Source organism: Pan troglodytes, chromosome 13 (genome assembly GCF_028858775.2).
Source record: "Pan troglodytes isolate AG18354 chromosome 13, NHGRI_mPanTro3-v2.0_pri, whole genome shotgun sequence".
Classification (NCBI taxonomy): domain Eukaryota; kingdom Metazoa; phylum Chordata; class Mammalia; order Primates; family Hominidae; genus Pan; species Pan troglodytes.
Window position 1 is genome coordinate 53761389 of NC_072411.2, and position 18998 is coordinate 53780386.

At 38.8% G+C, this 18998-nt stretch overlaps 2 protein-coding genes across 22 annotated transcripts in view; both read right to left on the reverse strand.

Annotated features, from left to right (window-relative positions):
• Nucleotides 1-2740, reverse strand: part of NEB (nebulin) — a 244262-nt gene extending 241522 nt beyond the window's left edge. For 19 of the 21 annotated variants that reach the window (XM_063791165.1, XM_063791175.1, XM_063791173.1 and 16 more), the window contains exons 1-2: nucleotides 1965-2054; nucleotides 1384-1448 (exon numbers count right to left, since the gene is read on the reverse strand). In XM_063791165.1, coding sequence (XP_063647235.1) covers nucleotides 1384-1419 — 36 coding nt within the window. In that variant the 5' untranslated portion in view covers nucleotides 1420-1448; nucleotides 1965-2054. Of the gene's footprint in view, nucleotides 1-1383; nucleotides 1449-1964; nucleotides 2055-2650 lie in introns of those variants that run through there. The other 2 variants (XM_054679823.2, XM_054679822.2) reach the window with 1 other exon arrangement.
• Nucleotides 2741-8920: 6180 nt separating this feature from the next.
• Nucleotides 8921-18998, reverse strand: part of ARL5A (ADP ribosylation factor like GTPase 5A) — an 87983-nt gene continuing 77905 nt past the window's right edge. Inside the window, exon 8 of the transcript XR_010150087.1 lies at nucleotides 8921-8972. The gene's annotated coding sequence lies outside the window, so the exon portion shown is untranslated. The remainder of the gene's footprint in view (nucleotides 8973-18998) is intronic.

The window sequence follows — 18998 nt, forward strand, 5'->3', positions numbered from 1 at the left end:
ACACAATTATTTTAAGAAAGACAAGGGATATTTAAGTTGGAGAGTAAAAACTGTTACTGGCATTATTATCATAGGGAAGACAATTTAATTTATAATTGTATTAGTGTTTGACAGTGATATTTCTGACCCTTAGGTACATAAGTAAAATGCACACTAGTGATAATATCAGCATTAAAGATGTGGTATCAGCATTTAAGCCAGAGAGGCTGAGTGTTACATTGTACGAGATTCATTCTATTTTTTCCCTTCAGTAATAAAAGCTATTTTATTTGTAGAATAAATAAAATTTTCTTCATCTAAATATAGACTGATCACTAAAATAATTTTCCAAAGAGAAATTTTGGCACTGCCAGCTAAAATTTGGTTCTGGGTAGCTCTTACAGTTAATTTCAGTCTTATTAAAAAGCACAGATTTTCAAAACTGCCTCCAAGTGCCTTAGGCATTTGGAGATTTTCATGTGTTTAGATCATCATCATTAATTGGTAATTATTAAGCATATTCAGATTCATGGCACTGTATTTATGTGCATTACAGTTCCAAGCCTTTAGATTTTATTTCTAGAATGTGAAGCTAAAGGCAAGAGCCGGTGAGGAAAAACCGTAAGATGATAAAAACAAAAGGATGTAAAATAAATATAAAATAAATGATTAACAGCTTTGTAAAATGTGTTAGATGTCTACTAATAATTGGAAGGAAAATTTTCAAGATACCCACTATAGTCTTTGTTCTTACTCAAAATTCAAAAGCAAAAGCTAGTCTTGTTCACTTGGGTAAATATAATGAAGTTGGTAGGAAGGTGTGGCTCCAACAATCGCTGTGACCTTCATGCCTTTATTTATATTTGCTTGTATGTGTGTGTCTGTGCACATGTGTATGTATTATGTATAAAGTCTCACATCTGCATATAATTTCATACATATGATTATTCTGAATATCTAACCCATGTTACCCTATAGATGATTAGCTAGTTGAAGCAAAGAATAAGGAGTAGATCTTTTCTTCTATTGCTATACAGATCCTAAGAGACAGAGTTCCATTTTCAGAACTTTCTCTTCATCTGTGTCCCTTTGAACATCGGGGTTGGGAAGTGGGGAAGAAAGCAGTTTTAGAAGACGAATTAAAACCTGCCTTTACTCCAACTTGGTTTTTTGAGAGCTTAAAGAAAAGCAAAAGTGGGAAACAGTGATATTTCCTGTCAATTCTAAATCCCACATAATTATAGTGAAACTGAACATAAAATATTCCTTTCTTATGCTTTAAATGATGACTCTTTGTGAAGTTATAATAGACAATGTATTTTTCAAATGATTAATTCACCTACACAGCTTTGATTGTCACTACATAAAATAGTTTGCTGTCAGTGTTTTTTTTTTAAATCTTACCTCCACCACCTCCTCATAGTCTTCGTCATCTGCCATTTTTCCAGAGTAGTAGTGGCACCTACAAACTTTTCATATTCCATACAAATGAAAACATATTAGAGTCTATTCCCAGCACAGAAATTATCTTATGACATTATAAAAATAGAATTTGAAGCTAAACTATTGTACAAATTCATATATTGTTGCAGGCTAAAGGAGAGAAGACATTTAAAATACAAGTATAAACAGCAGAAGCTTCAAATTTCTTTCTCTTTATTCCTTCAGTGTTGGGAATTGCTACTTCTACATAATCAGTTTAGTTAAAATTATAAAACGAAATTGAGGTAAGGAAGTGAGAGAGTTTGGACTCAGGGAACAGAGAATTTAAACTTCCAAACACTTAGAGAAAAGACATTTTCCAGCAAAAATGGTCAGCTTGGGTTTCAGAAGAAGCTGAAATTTTTCCCCCAGCACCAAAATTCTAAGAGGGCGGACTTAGTTTTCCATACTGCCCTGATCCACTGTTTGCAATATATCTTAGGCTTCAAATTGGAACCCATAAAAATACATCTGTCAATAAATTTTAAAAGAAAAAAAGAAACCTCAAGGCAATGGGGTTATTTTCTTCCCGAATACCATTGGCTTATACAGACTTTTTCTTTCGTTTCTGTAGCTCTCGTTCAAACCTGAAAAATAACAAAGTTGTAAAGCATTGATTGAGGTACATATAGGATTGTCAGTCCTTAGCCTAAGCTTCTAATGCAGAAAACAGCGAAAGGATCTCTCAAGGCCTCTACAGTTTGACGCCAGAGAGTAAGACTCTTGATATGAAGTGGATGATGAGTTGGAACAGCTGTCCCTTCATCCAAAGATGTTTGCCATGTAAACCAATACCCTGCAGTGGCTGGTTTTGTTAAGCTAGCGAAACTGCCACTCCTCAGGCAAATGAAGCCCAGTAGAACAGGATAAATATAGGAACGTAGAGCAGCGTATCTTCTTTTTCACACTAATATATTTAGAGAAAAATATCAAAGGCAAAAAAATGTTAGACAAGAGAGCCAATTCAGTCAAGCAATAAATTGGTTAGCAAAGGACTTGACTCTAATCACACACGGTACATAGCAGATATTAGTAGGGCCTTAGTAGGGCAATGGGGTTAAACTCTCCTAGCCATATTTCTACCACTAATTTCCTCAGTTATGGCCCAAACCTTTGAAAAATACTTCAAGGGAAGTTGTGGAGCATCTCCTGAAAGAGTATTACAGAAAAAGTCACAAACTGGCCTTACCTTCAATCTACCAAATAAATTTCCTCAGCAGCAAAGCCTCTCCCAACTCTCCCCTCCTGAGAACCCCAGGCAAAAGCCAGCGTGATGCCTGGGCTCCGAATTATCATGTGGCAAGAGCAACCAATCAGATCTTGAGTTGCTCAAATTTCAGAAGCTAAATTTACCAAGTGATCTTCTGAAAACCACCTGTTCATCAATTCCACTAAAGGATAAAGGGTAACAAATTGCTTGCTTAGAACTATTCAAATGGAATCAAATTTTACCTAACTTCCAGCCTATGCAGTTCAATTTTAGGTTGAATTTCCCATTTACTGAGGCCCCATTCAATGTCATATTCGTGCAAAAGAATTTAGTAGAAAATAAGCATGACTTTGAGAGGCTTTGACCCTTCCGTGACTGCTTTCTTCATGTCATTTGTCCAGTCATGGTGGTAAATGTACTCACTCTGGTAAGGTTCACCAGGTGAGCTACAGGTAAGTTACTGGTGCTAGTATGAAAGAAACTGAGGAATAAGACCCAGTAAACATCAAGTTGACAAAAGCAATTTTTAAAAATGTGATGAGTGAAGTTAAAGGTGAAAATATTTGACAATGGCACTAAATAAGATATCCACAGGGTGTAATTAGAAAGATTAGACCCCATCATTTTTCTGTTACTAAACCAAGAGGGTATACCAAAATCCTATTTAGCACCTTCTCCCTCCATAGATAAGGCAAGCTGCTAGGAATACAGAACCTCTCTCGTATGTAAACGAGTTAGTGATTTTTCTATTAACTCAGATGACTCCTGGCTCCCAGAAGCAACGTGTGAATGCGGACACAAACGGGCTCAATTTCTGAACAGCAAGAGCAGATAACATGGAAATCAGTAACTTATCAGGAGAAAATAATGCCCTATTTGGCAAATCCGAACGTAAGACATTTCCTTCATAAAAATTATCTAACAATTTTCTTAAAACTTGCCTAATGTCTTTCTTGCACTTTCTTTGCTCCTGAAGTATTTTTTCTAATTTAAAATCTAATTCTATCTGTCTGTCTGTCTGTCCTTACACACAGCGACAGAAATCACAGGCTCTTATATGACAGACAATTGCTCTTTCTCTGGGTTGCTCCTGTATTCAGGCAAAACCCTGTGAGTCACCTATATCTTGATATGGATTTGAGATTAAACATATTGTAATATTTTTTCTTTTTTAAGTTAAACATTAGAAAGTAATCTCGCTGGGCGTGGTGGCTCACGCCTGTAATCCCAACACTTTGGGAGGCCGAGGCGGGCAGATTGTCTGAGGCCAGGAGTTTGAGAAAGTAATCTCATATTTCAAATACATGTACCTTTTCCCCCTCCATGATTCACATGGTAGTAAATAAAATCTAACAGAATTTTATCATCTTAACTGATTATACCTGTTCATCTTGTATGTTCTCACAGGTCTTATGACCAAAGGATATTTATGTAATATGAGATCACTCACTTGGTAGCTGCAAACTAGAATTGTGACTTACTAGTCATTACATGCTTTAAAATGTGTTGTTGAATTAAAAAATAATACAGGCCCATACTGTAAAAACATAGAGTACAAAATTATATAAAGTAAAAAATGAGCATTGACCTTCTTAAAGTAGTCATTTTTAAGTTTCAGATATTTTCAATATAGATATTGACATAAATCAATATACTTAATATGCAATAGACATTTTTATGAAACATCACATAAACATATCCTACTCTAATTTCCACAAATAATTCTATTGATTGGATAGAGTATAATAGTTTAATCATTATTAATGGACATCTAGGTTGTTTCGAGGTTTTTGCTATTACAAAATAAAGCAAAACAATGCGAAACAGAACACACAGTAAGCATCCCTGTACATTACCTTTGTATACTTATATGAAATGTATCTGTAAGGTAAATTTCTAGAAATAGAAATACTGAGGCAGAAGATATATGCACATTTTGAAAATTGATAGATATTGTCAAGTTGCCAGTCAAAATCCTTACACTATTTTATGTTTCACTAACAGAGAATGAGGGTTCCTATGTATACACATCTCAATATCCTTAGGGATTATTAGACTGAAAAATCTTTATTATCTGAGCTGAATGTGTCCCCCCAAAATTTATATGTTGAAGTCCTACCCCCCGATGTGTGGAAAGTGATTGGGTCATAAGGGTGGAGCCCTCACGAATGGGATTAGTACACTTATGAAAGAGGCCCCAGAGAGCTGCCTGGCACTCTCTCTGCCATGTGAAGTTACAGGGGGAAGATGGCCAGCCACAACCTGAAAGTAAGTCCTCACTAGAACCCAACCATGCCAGCACCCTGATCTTAGACATCCAGCCTCTAGAACTATGAGAAGTAAATTTCTGTTTATAAGCCATCCAGCTTATATTATTTCTGTTATAGCAGACCAAATGGACTAAGACACTCTTTATACATTACTTTTGAAACCACTGTGATAGTAAATAGAAGTGCTACAGATGAGCAGAACCTCAAACTCCATTCATAATGAAGTGTGCATCTAAAAAGTTAGGGTGGGGGGTGGGGCAAGAGTGAGTTCACATGAAATTACCCTGGCTTAGATCTCTTGGGATAAATTCCTCCTAAAAGAAAGCCCCAAAGCCCCTGCTAAATTGGCCTGCTGCAGGTTGCCCTAATAATTTGGAAAGCCATCAGAAGTAAGAGACTCACAGGAGAGCTGGTTATATTCCTACCATGGTTACACAGGGGTGAGTGTACCAGCAAGCAGCTTATATTTACCTCCTAGTCACACTAGAGAAAAACACTGCCACCTCCTTACTAAATTCTGCAGATTCTAATCTGGAATGATGCCCTCTAGAGATGAAAGAACAGCTTTATTTTCCTGGCCTATCTATGACCTCTTCTATGGAACGACAGTACATTGGCACCCTGATTTATTGGTAGGTTCTTATTATATGCCTTGCGCATGGTAAGTGTTCAGTAAATGTTAGCTATTATTATTTTTACTATTATCATTTTTTACATTATATTGGAAGCTTCACTCTTTATTCTGTATTTAACTGAAATACCAAATATCTTGAAGCTTCTAAAATCAGACAATAGTTAGTCTAAGAATTTATGAGTACACAGGCATCTGACTAGAAGCTTGTACAACTGGCTACAAACCAAAGCAGGGCAGTTAGGTGCCAATATCGGAACTTCAGATAAGGCTTCCCTAAATATGAAAATATAGAAGTGTCATGCCTGGAGACCAAAAAAGACATGATAAGGGGAGACGGGATTGTAACAGTTTTTGTTGTCATTACTTTGATTTCATTATTTTGATCAACCTCTATATGAACATAGCTTAAGAATCAAGCTTAAGTTTCATAAGACTTGCTATTAAATCAACATTTCCTGTTTCCTCTATTCCTTTTTCCCCTCCCTGGAGACATCACTTGGACTCATTTAGCTGAATCTTTTGTTATATTCCTTTACACATTTAACAAAATGTCTACATTGCTCCTTCCTGATTTTTCATTCATAGGCATCATTTATTAAGCTCCTATCCGGGAAGATGAGGCTTTAATTCTCTTTCATCTAAACCACAAGCCTCACCTCCTGCACCTCAATAAAGTTCTACACATATAATTCAGAACTCAATGTTTACATTTTTATGATTAGCAAAAGGCTATTCACAGCTGAACCCTATAAATTATGATTATTTTTCTTTTCCTCTACAAGGGCTCGTTTTTCTGGAAGTTGGTATTTTTCTCCATTTCTTTTATTTTCTTCCTTGGCTTAATTTTTTTCTAGACAAGTGGTGTCTGAGAGAGCTTTCTGCAATAGTTGAAATGTTCTATACCAGCACTGTCCAGTACAGTAGCCACTAGCCTCATGTGGCTATTGAACACTCAAAATGTGGTTAGTGTGACTGCAGAATTGAATTTTTAGACTTTTTATTTGACTTAAACTCAAACAGCCACATGTAGCAGGTGGCGATGGTATTGGGCAGAATAATTCTAGACACTTTTAGCACTAACGCCTCAAACTTTCTGGCTAAGTCAAGTCTGCTCTTGGTGTTTTCAAAGACATTAAGTAGTGTTCTATAATTCTACCCATTTCCTCTTCTTAGATCTCTCAGGGAGTCTTTTCTTCCAACTGGATCAGTTCCCTGTGCGGCTGGAGCTCAGTTCTTTTCTTGAGCCCCCTCCACTGTCTTTCATTCTGGGAATTATCCTCTTCTCTCTTCTGAATTAGATCTTGGGTTTCCTGGATCCCATGTCTTTCTCTTGCTTACCTTTCCTGTTTTGATGGAAAACATCCTCCAGTAGTTTCCTGAGAAAGGATACATACAAGGTATGAACCCAAAAGTATCTGAGACAGGTCTCAATAAATTTAGAAAGTTTATTTTGCAAAAGTTAAGGACGTGCCTATGATACAACCTCAGGAGGTCCTGATGACATATGCCCAACATTTTTTAAAACTTTTCATCAAAGTATAGTATATACATAGACCTAGACTTTCAGAACTGGAACCAGATGCTCATCCAAAGACTTCTTGGTGGCTTTTGAGCTGCGAGTGTGGGACTGGATGCTGGAGTGTGGGACTTGGGATTTGTTGCTGAGCTTTGGGGCTGGATGTGGCCTGCAGTACATGGCTCCATTCTTCTGGTTCCCTTCATGACTATGGATGTGAATTAGATGAATAAAGGCTTGTGGCAAAAAGACAGTAATGTGGCCCATGATAATCCCTGCCTCCTGGTGATCATACTTTGGTGAAATCCTGTGCCTGTGCCCTGCTGCTAACCAGTAGAATTTGACACACCTGTTGAGATGGCACTCCTGTAGTTACATGCAACATATAAGACTCCATCTTGCTAGCCAACTTGCTCAAGAGACTCTTCTTGCTGGCTTGATGAAGCCATGTGGCCTTGATGGGGAAGCCCACCTGGCAAGGAACTGCTGTCACCCTCTAGGAGCTGAGGACAGCCCCCAGAAGAAGAGAGTAAAAAGCTGGGCTTCCAGTCATACAGCTGCAAGGAAATGGTCCTGCCAAGAGTCAGAGTAATCTGGGAAGGAGATTCTTCCTCAGTCCAGCCTGCAGATGAGAACAGCCTCACCAACCCAATAACTTCTTTGCAGGCTTGTGAGATCCTAAAGAGGACCCAGGTAAGCCAAGCCGAAACTCCTAATACTCAGAAACTGTGAAACAATGAATATGTCTTGTTTAAACCACTAGGTTTGTGGCAATTGGTTATGCAGCAATAGATAACTAATATACCCTTTAATCAGTAGAAAAGAGATCAAGAATATTCACAAGAATTTGGATATTTTCTTTTTAACAAACTTTATTTTTTAGAACAGTTTTAGATTTACAGAAACAACTGAGGAGATAGTACAGAAAGTTCCCAGATACCTTCCATTCAGTTTCCCCATCGTTGACACTTTACATTAGTATGATACATGTGTTATGATTAATAAGCCAATATTGACACATTATTATTTTTAAAATGGCATAGTTTATTTAGAGATTCTTAGCTTTTATTCAATGCCCTTTCTCTGTTCCAAGATTCCATCTCAGATACCACTTTACATTAAGTTGTCATGTCTCTTTAAATGTGGCAATTTCTCACACTTTATTTTTGATGACTTTGTTAGTTTTGAGGAGTACAGGCCAAGTATTTTATAGGTTGCCTAGTATTGGAATTTGTCTGATGTCTTTCCTCATAGAAAAGACTCGGGTTATGAGTTATTGGGAGGAAGACCACAGAGGTGAAGTGCCATTTTCTTCCCATCATATCAAGAGTAACTGCTATCCCCATGACTTACTACTGTTGATGTTGGCCTTGTTCATCACCTGGCTGTGGTGTTTGGGAGGTTTCTGCTCTGTAAAATTACTCTCCCCACCACCCCTCTTCATACCACACTCTTTGGAAGGAAGTCACTAGGCACAGCCAAAACCTAAGGATTGGAGAGTTGTGCACCCCTCCTTGAGGGTGGAGTAACTACATAAATTATTTGAAATTCTTCAGCATGGGAAAATTTTCTCTTTTTCCCAATTTATTTATTTAATCACTTATTTATATCAGTAAGGACTAATGGATATTTATTTTATACTTTGTGTTACAATCCAATACTTCTTTATTTTATTACTCAAATGGTTCTAGCTTTGACCATTGGCAGCTCTTTTAGTTGGCTCCTGCATTCCTTTGACATACCCCCCATCAGTGTGTGTTTGTCTGTGTGTGTGTGTGTGTGTGTGAGAGAGAGAGAGAGAGACAGAGAGAGAAAGTGCATTTTCTTACTTTCCGGAACTGCAAAATGCTCCAGGACTCCAGATATAAGTATGCATTCGATCTATAAATTTGAAAGTAATACAAGTTCATTGTAAAAATTTCAAGCAATAAAGGTTCATGTAGATTATAATATGAAATAAAGGTTTATATACACTATAACAATTCTAATTCATTCTTTTAACTATTATTTATTATGTACAATATATGAGGCTCTGTTCTACATGCTTCCTTCATGCAGCAGACATCATTAGTTGCTTAAGCAATATACAGCCCTCCCCCAGTGGGTATTGGGCAGAACAATTCCAATATCCATGGAAGGTTGGTTCCAGGACCTCTAGCAGATATCAAAATTCAAAGATGCTTAAGTCCCTGATATAAAATGACACAGCATTTGCATATAACCTGTGCACATCCTCCTCTACACTTTAAATCATCTCTAGAATACTTGTAATACTTAATACAATGTAAATGCTATTTAAATAGTTGTTATACTGTATTGTTTAGAGAATAATAATGCCCCCCCCAAAAGTCTCTATGCATTCAGAATGTTTTCTTTTTCCAAAATTTTCTATCTGTGATTGAATTCGCAGATACAGAACCCACAGATACAAAGGGCCAACTCTATGTGCGTCCCTTCTTGTCTATTAACAGAACCACAGTTTAGTGCAACCCAGAAATATGCCCATTTAAAAAATACACTCCTCAGATTCCCTAACAGTTAGGGGTAACCTGTGACACTGTTTTGCCAATAAGATTTAAGTACAATTCTTGGTGCTGAGGCCGATGGGAAAGCTGTTTTTTGACTGACGAGCAGGGTCAGACTCACCTGGCATGCACTAGTTTTCTTTTGCCATTCTTCCCTTTACTATGCCTGGAACACAGATGTAATGCCTGGGCCAGGGCAGCCATCTTGAGACTAAGAATATGGATCATGCACTAAGAAATGGTGAAGCTAGAGGAGTCTTAGCCTTTACTGATTTTCTTAATTTTTGTATTTTAAATTACTTTTTAATAATGTTAATGTATTATAATTATACAAGTAATTACAATGATTATATGACTTCTCCCTACGTATCAAACATTTTTTCTATTTTTACTTTGCCAATTAATAATAAAGTTGGTTATTTTTTCATATGTTTAATGACCATTTATATCTTTTATTCTGTCTACTATCTGCTCATATCTCCACCCCAAATTCATTTCTGGGCATTTGTAATGTACTATAGAAATGATTATTTGCCTCTTGTGTATGTTGTCAATATTTTCTCCAAGTTATTTGTGGTGTCTTTGACCACGGAGATGAGTTGAAATTTATCGTCAGTCAAATATGTCAATCTCTTCCTTCCAGTTTCAACACCATTTATTGACTAAATTGAATTTGAAATACTGCTTTTAACATATATTAAATTAACATGTATTTCTGTTTTAAGAGTCTCATGTCTTTTCTTGTTTTCTTTTCTTTTCTTTTCTTTTTTGAGACAAGGTCTCACTCTGTCACCCAGGCTGGAGTGCAGTGGCCCGATCTCGGCTCACAGCAACCTCTGCCTCCTGGGTTCAAGCGATTCTCCTGCCTCAGCCTCCCAAATAGCTGGGATTACAGGTGCAGGCCATCATACCTGGCTAATTTTTGTATTTTTAGTAGAGACAGGGTTTCACCATGTTGGCCAGGGTGGTCTCAAACTCCTGACCTCAAGTGATCTACCCGCCTCAGCCTCCCAAAGTGCCGGATTACAGGCATGAGCTATGGCGCCCGGCCTTCTCATTTTCTTTTCTTTACTTCCTAGGGTTTTTGTTTTGTCTTTGACTTTATTTGGTTTTGCTCTTCTTATGAAATGTAACATGCAGGAAATTATGTAAAACATGCATACAGTTCAGCAAATGGTGGTAAATGGGGGCAGCCATGTAACTATTAATACTACACTAGTACAGAAAGGTCAACTCTTGATCTTGGCAGTAATAATTTCCTTGCTTTTATTTACCACGTATGTATGCATTTCTAAACAACACAGTTTCATTTTGCCTGTTTTTAGATTTTATATAATGGAATCATGCTATATGCAATTTTTTTTTTTTTTTTTTGAGATGGAGTCTTGCTCTGTTGCCCAGGCTGGAGTGCAGTGGCACAATCTCGGCTCACTGCAAGCTCCACCTCCCAGGTTCATGCCATTCTCCTGCCTCAGCCTCCCGAGTAGCTGGGACTACAGGTGCCCGCCACCACGCCTGGCTAATTTTTTTGTATTTTTAGTAGAGACAGGGTTTCACCATGTTAGCCAGGATGGTCTCGATCTCCTGACCTTGTGATCTGCCCGCCTCGGCCTCCCAAAGTGCTGGGATTACAGGCATGAGCCACCACACCCGGCCTGCAATTTTTGTAACTTAATTTTTTACTTATATCATGTTTGTTGGTTTTTATTATTGTATAACATTCTACCAAATGGCCATACTTCTGCTGTTGAAAGGGAATTAAGTATTTTCAACTTTTGTCATTTAAGAACAAAGATGAAATGAACATTCTTATACACTATATTCTTGCGTGGAGGGGTGGAAAACTTTTCCTCTACCCTCTTAGGTTCTGTGACTTGGCTTGAGAATTAAACTAACAACAGAGAGATTAACAGGATAAAAACATAAAAATTATACTTGATGTTAATATTCTTACATGTACATGGAGGCCTTCATATTTAAGAAAAGAAGACCCGAGTTCCAAGATGGCTGAATAGGGACAGCTCCAGTCTGCAGCTCCCAGCATGAGTGATGCAGAAGATGAGTGATTTCTGCATTTCCAACTGAGGTACCGGGTTCATCTCACTGGGGCTTGTCAGACAGTGGGTGCAGCCCACGGAGCAGGGTGGGGCATCGCCTCACCCGGGAAGCACAAGGGGTTGGGGAATTCCCTTTCCTAGCAAAGGGAAGCCGTGACAGACGGTACCTGGAAAATCAGATCACTCCCACCCTAATACTGTGCTTTTCCAACGGCCTTACCAAACGGCACACCAAGAGATTATATCCCATGCCTGGCTTGGAGGGTCCCAGGCCCACGGAGCCTCGCTCACTGCTAGCACAGCAGTCTGAGATTGAACTGCAAGGTGGCAGCAGGGCTGGGGGAGGGGTGTCCGCCATTGCTGAAGCTTGAGTAGGTAAATAAAGAGGCTGGGAAGCTCAAACTGGATGGAGCCCACCGCAGCTCAAGGAGGCCTGCCTGCCTCTGTAGACTCCACCTCTGGTGGCAGGGCATAGTTGAACAAAAGGCAGCAGAAACTTGTGCAGACTTAAACGTCCCTGTCTGACAGCTTTGAAGAGAGTAGTGGTTCTCCCAGTAGGGAGTTTGAGAACTGAGAACGTACAGACTGGCTCCTCAAGTGGGTCCCTGACCCCCGAGTAGCCTAACTGGGAGAAACCTCCCAGTAGGGGGCGACTGACACCTCATATGGCCGGATGCCCCTCTGAGATGAAGCTTCCAGAGGAAGGATCAGGCAGCAACATTTGCCGTTCCGCAATATTTGCTGTTCTGCAGCCTCTGTTGGTGATACCCAGGCAAACAGGGTCTGGAGTGGACCTTCAGCAAACTCCAACAGACATGCAGCTGAGGCTCCTGACTGTTAGAAGGAAAACTAACAAACAGAAAGGACATCCACACCAAAACCCCATCTGTACGTCACCATCATAAAAGACCAAAGGTAGATAAAACCACAAAGATGGGGAGAAACCAGAACAGAAAAGCAGAAAATTCTAAAAATCAGAGTGTGTCTTCTCCTCCAAAGGAATGCAGCTCCTCACCAGCAACGGAACAAAGCCAGATGGAGAATGACTTTGACGAGTTGAGAGAAGAAGTCTTCAGATGATCGGTAATAATAAACTTCTCCGAGCTAAAGGAGGATGTATGAACCCATCGCAAAGAAGCTAAAAACCTTGAAAAAGATTAGATGAATGGCTAACTAGAATAAACAGTGTAGAGAAGTCCATAAATGACCTGATGGAGCTGAAAACCATGGCACAAGAACTACGTGACGCATGCACAAGCTTCAGTAGCTGATTTGATCAAGTGGAAGAACGGGTATCAGTGATTGAAGATTAAATGAATGAAATGAAGCGAGAAGAGACGTTTAGAGAAAAAAGAGTAAAAAGAAATGAACAAAGCCTCCAAGAAATATGGGACTATGTGAAAAGACCAAATCTACTTCTGATTGGTGTACCTGAAAGTGATGGGGAGAATGGAACCAAGTTGGAAAACACTCTGCAGGATATTATCCAGGAGAACTTCCCCAACCTAGCAAGGCAGGCCAACATTCAAATTCAGGAAATACAGAGAACACCACAAAGATACTCCTTGAGAAGAGCAACCCCAAGACACACAATTGTCAGATTCACCAAAGTTGAAATGAAGGAAAAAATGTTAAGGGCAGCCAGAGAGCAAGGTCAGGTTACCCACAAAGGGAAGCCCATCAAACTAACAGCTGATCTCTTGGCAGAAACTCTACAAGCCACAAGAGAGTGGGGGCCAATATTCAACATTCTTAAAGAAAAGAATTTTCAACCCAGAATTTCATATCCAGCCAAACTAAGCTTCATAAGTGAAGGAGAAATAAAATCCTTTACAGACAAATAAATGCTGAGAGATTTTGTCACCACCAGGCCTGCCCTAAAAGAGCTCCTGAAGGAAGCACTAAACATGGAAAGGAACAACTGCTACCAGCCACTGCAAAAACATGCCAAATTGTAAAGGCCATCGATGCTAGGAAGAAAGTGCATCAACTAATGAGCAAAATCACCAGCTAACATCATAATGACAGGATCAAATTCACACATAACAATATTAACCTTAAATGTAAATGGGCTAAATGCTCCAATTAAAAGACACAGACTGGCAAGTTGGATAAAGAGTCAAGACCCATCAGTGTGCTGTATTCAGGAGACCCATTTCACGTGCAGAGACACACATAGCTTCAAAATAAAGGGATGGAGGAAGATCTACCAAGCAAACGGAAAACAACAAAAAAGCAGGGGTTGCAATCCTAGTCTCTGATAAAACAGATTTTAAACCAACAAAGATTAAAAGAGACAAAGAAGGCCATTACATAATGGTAAAGGGATCAATTCCACAAGAAGAGCTAACTATCCTAAATATATATGTACCCAACAAAGGAGCACCCAGATTCATAAAGTAAGTCCATAGAGACCTACACAGAGACTTAGACTCCCACACAATAATAATGGGAGACCTTAACACCCTACTGTCAACATTAGACAGATCAACGAGACAGAAGGTTAACAAGGATATCAAGGAATTGAACTCAGCTCTGCACCAAGCAGACTAATAGACATCCACAGAACTCTCCACCCCAAATCAACAGAATATACATTCTTCTCAGCACCACATAGCACTTATTCCAAAATTGACCACATATTTGGAAGTAAAGCACTCCTCAGCAAATGTAAAAGAACAGAAATTATAACAAACTGTCTCTCAGACCACAGTGCAATCAAACTAGAACTTAGGATTAAGAAACTCACTCAAAACCGCTCAACTACATGTAAACTGAACAACTTCCTCCTGAATGACTACTGGGTACATAACGAAATGAAGGCAAAAATAAAGATGTTCTTTGAAACCAATGAGAACAAAGACACAACATACCAGAATCTCTGGGACACATTCAAAGCAGTGTGTAGAGGGAAATTTATAGCACTAAATGCCCACAAGAGAAAGCAGGAAAGATCTAAAATTGACACCCTAACATCACAATTAAAAGAACTAGAGAAGCAAGAGGAAACACATTCAAAAGCTAGCAGAAGGCAAGAAATAACTAAGATCAGAGCAGAACTGAAGGAGATAGAGACATAAAAAACTCTTCAAAAAATCAATGAATCCAGGAGCTGATTTTTTGAAAGATCAACAAAACTGATAGACCACTAGCAAGACTAATAAAGAAGAAATGAGAGAAGAATCTAATAGACGCAATAAAAAATGATAAAGGGGATATCACCACTGATTCCACAGAAATATGAACTATCATCAGAGAACACTATAAACACCTCTATGCAAATAAACTAGAAAATCTAGAAGAAATGGATAAATTCCTCAACACATACACCCTCCCAAGACTAAACCAGGAAGAAGTTGAATCCCTGAATAGACCAATAACAGGCTCTGAAATTGAGGCAATAATTAATAGCTTACCAACCAAAAAAGTCCAGGACCAGACGGATTCACAGCCAAATTCTACCAGAGGTACAAAGAGGAGCTGGTACCATTCCTTCTGAAACTACTCCAATCAACAGAAAAAGAGGGAATCCTCACTAATTCATTTTATGAGGCCAACATCATCCTGACACAAAAGTCCGGCAGAGACACAACAGAAAAAGAGAAATTTAGACCAATATCCCTGATGAACATCGATGTGAAAATCCTCAATAAAATACTGGCAAACTGAATCCAGCAGGACATCAAAAAGCTTATCCACCACGATCAAGTTGGCTTCATCCCTGGGATGCAAGGCTGGTTCAACATACGCAAATCAATAAACGTAATCCATCATATAAACAGAACCAAAGACAAAAACCACAGGATTATCTCAATAGATGCAGAAAAGGCCTTTGACAAAATTCAACAGTCCTTCATGCTAAAAACTTTCAATAAACTAGGTATTGATGGGACGTACCTCAAAATAATAAGAGCTATTTATGACAAACCCACAGCCAATATCATACTGAATAGGCAAAAACTGGAAGCATTCCCTTTGAAAACTGGCACAAGACAGGGACGCCCTCTCTCACCACTCCTATTCAACATAGTGTTGGAAGTTCTGGCCAGGGCAATCAGGCAAGAGAAAGAAATAAAGGGTATTCAATTAGGAAAAGAGGAAGTCAAATTGTCCCTGTTTGCAGATGACATGATTGTATATTTAGAAAACCCCATCATCTCAGCCCAAAATCTCCTTAAGCTGATAAGCAACTTCAGGAAAGTCTCAGGATACAAAATCAATGTGCAAAAATCACAAGCATTCCTATACACCAATAACAGACAAACAGAGAGCCAAATCATGTGTGAACTCCCATTCACAATTGCTTCAAAGAGAAAAAAATACCTAGGAATCCAACATACAAAGGATGTGAAGGACCTCTTCAAGGAGAACTAGAAACCACACTCAATGAAATAAAAGAGAACAAAAACAAATGGAAGAACATTCCATGCTCATGGATAGGAAGAATCAATAATGTGAAAATGGCCATACTGCCCAAGGTATTTTGTAGATTCAATGCCATCCCTATCAAGCTACCAATGACTTTCTTCACAGAATTGGAAAAAACTACCTTAAAATTCATATGGAACCAAAAAAGAGCCCACATTGCCAAGACAATCCTAAGCCAAAAGAACAAAGCTGGAGGCATCATGCTACCTGACTTCAAACTGTACTTCAAGGCTACACTAACCAAAACAGCATGGTACTGGTACCAAAACAGAGATATAGACCAATGAAACAGAATAGAGCCCTCAGAAATAATACCACACATCTACAACCATCTGATCTTTGACAAACCTGACAAAAACAAGAAATGGGGAAAAGATTCTCCATTTAATAAATGGTGCTGGGAAAACTGGCTAGCCATATGTAGAAAGCTGAAACTGGATCCCTTCCTTACACCTTACACAAAAATTAATTCAAGATGGATTAAAGACTTAAATGTTAGACCTAAAACCATAAAAACCCTAGAGAAAAACCTAGGCAATAACATTCAGGACATAGGCATGGGCAAGGACTTCATGATTAAAACACCAAAAGCAATGGCAACAAAAGCCAAAATTGACAAATGGGATCTAATTAAACTAAAGAGCTTCTGCACAGCAAAAGAAACTACCATCAGAGTGAACAGGCAACCTACAGAATGGGAGAAAATTTTTACAATCTACCCATCTGACAAAGGGCTAATATCCAGAATCCACAAAGAACTTAAACAAATTTACAAGAAAAAAATCAAACAACTCCATCAAAAAGTGGGCAAAGGATATGAACAGACACTTCTCAAAAGAAGACATTTAAGCAGCCAACAGACACATGAAAAAAATGCTCATCACAACTGGCCATCAGAGAAATGCAAATCAAAACCACAATGAGATACCATCTCACACCAGTTAGAATGGTGATCATTAAAAAGTCAGGAAACAACAGGTGCTGGAGAGGATGTGGAGAAATAGGAACACTTTTACACTGTTGGTGGGACTGTAAACTAGTTCAACCATTGTGGAAGACAGCGATTCCTCAAGGATCTAGAACTATAAATACCATTTGACCCAGTCATCCCATTACTGAGCATATACCCAAAGGATTATAAATCATGCTGCTATAAAGACACATGCACAGGTATGTTTATTGCGGCACTATTCACAATAACAAAGACTTGGAACCAACCCAAATGTCCATCAATGATAGACTGGATTAAGAAAATGTGGCACATATACACCATGGAATCCTATGCAGCCATAAAAAAAGGATGAGTTCACATCCTTTGTAGGGACATGGATGAAGCTGGAAACCATCATTCTCAGCAAACTATCGCAAGGACAGAAAACCAAACACCCCATCTTCTCACTCATAGGTGGGAATTGAACAATGAGAACACTTGGACACAGGGAGGGGAACATCACACACTGGGGTCTGTTGTGGGTTGGGGGGAGGGGGGAGGGATAGCATTAGGAGAAATACCTAATGTAAATGATGAGTTAACAGGTTCAGCACACCAACATGGCACATGTATACATATGTAACAAACCTGCACATTGTGAACATGTACCCTAGAACTTAAAGTATAATAATAAAAAAATAAAATAAAATAAAGAAGACCTGAAGAAGTGGATAGGCCTGAGAACCTATACTTCATTTCAATAAAGGACAATATGTGGTGGCGACATGGCAAGACAAGGGAAAGAGGGGTTTGGGCTATGGATAATAACCTGTGGGAAAGTGACCAGGAAATATATGGGAAAGACTAATGAAAGATAAGCATTATTATAGTAGGTTCATTTGTACAGATTCATCTCAGTGTTGACTTTCCCACCTCAAGTGATAAAAATGTTATCTTCCTGGTACAGGAAGGACATCTTTTTCATAAGAAATTTATGCTCCACTTTTAGGTAGGAAAGGGTTAGACAGAGAGCCCTTCCTGCATCTGCTTTTCTTCAATTATCTTCAATTCAAAATAATCAATATGTGCTGGGTGTGGTGGCTCACGTCTGTAATCTCAAAATTTTGGGAGGCTGAGGTAGACGGATTACCTGAGGTCAGGAGTTCAAGACCAGCCTGACCAACACGGCAAAACCCCGTCTCTACTAAAAATACAAAAATTAGATGGGCATGGTGGTGGGCACCTGTAATCCCAGCTACTCAGGAGGCTGAGGCAGGAGAATCTCTTGAACCCGGGAGGCGGATGTTGCTGTGAGCCGAGATGGTGCCACTGTACTCCAGCCTGGGTGACAGAGTGAGACTCCATCTCAAAATAAATAAATAAATAAATAAATAAATAAATAAATAAGTTAAAGTAGTATATTTGTGGTTGGCATGTTCTGATCACCTTTAGGAACCACTGACAATGAAATCAGTAAGATATGCAAGTAGAAGTGGAAATTATAGGTTATAGAATATGCTAATCTTCAATTTTCTTAAATAATTCTATCTGTTTCTCAAAGTGTTGGTACCAATTTACATTTTTTCAGTCATGCATGCTCCTAACCTGGCCAACACTTAAGATTAGGCTTTCCTGCAGGGTGTAGGGGGTCACGCCTATAATCCCAACACTGTGGGAGATCAAGGTGGGAGGATCACTTGAACCTAGGAGTCTGAGACCAGGCTGGGTGACACTGCAAGTCCCTGTCTCTACAAAACAATTTAAAAATTAACCAGGTATGGTGGCATGCACCTGTAGTCCCAGCCACTCTGGAGGCTGAGAAGAAAGGATCACTTGAGCCCAGGAGTTTAAGGTTACAGTGAGCTATGATCACACCACTGCACTCCAGCCTGAACAACAAAGCCAGACCTTGTCTCTTTCTCTCTCTCTCTCTCTATATATATAGATTATATATATTATATAATAT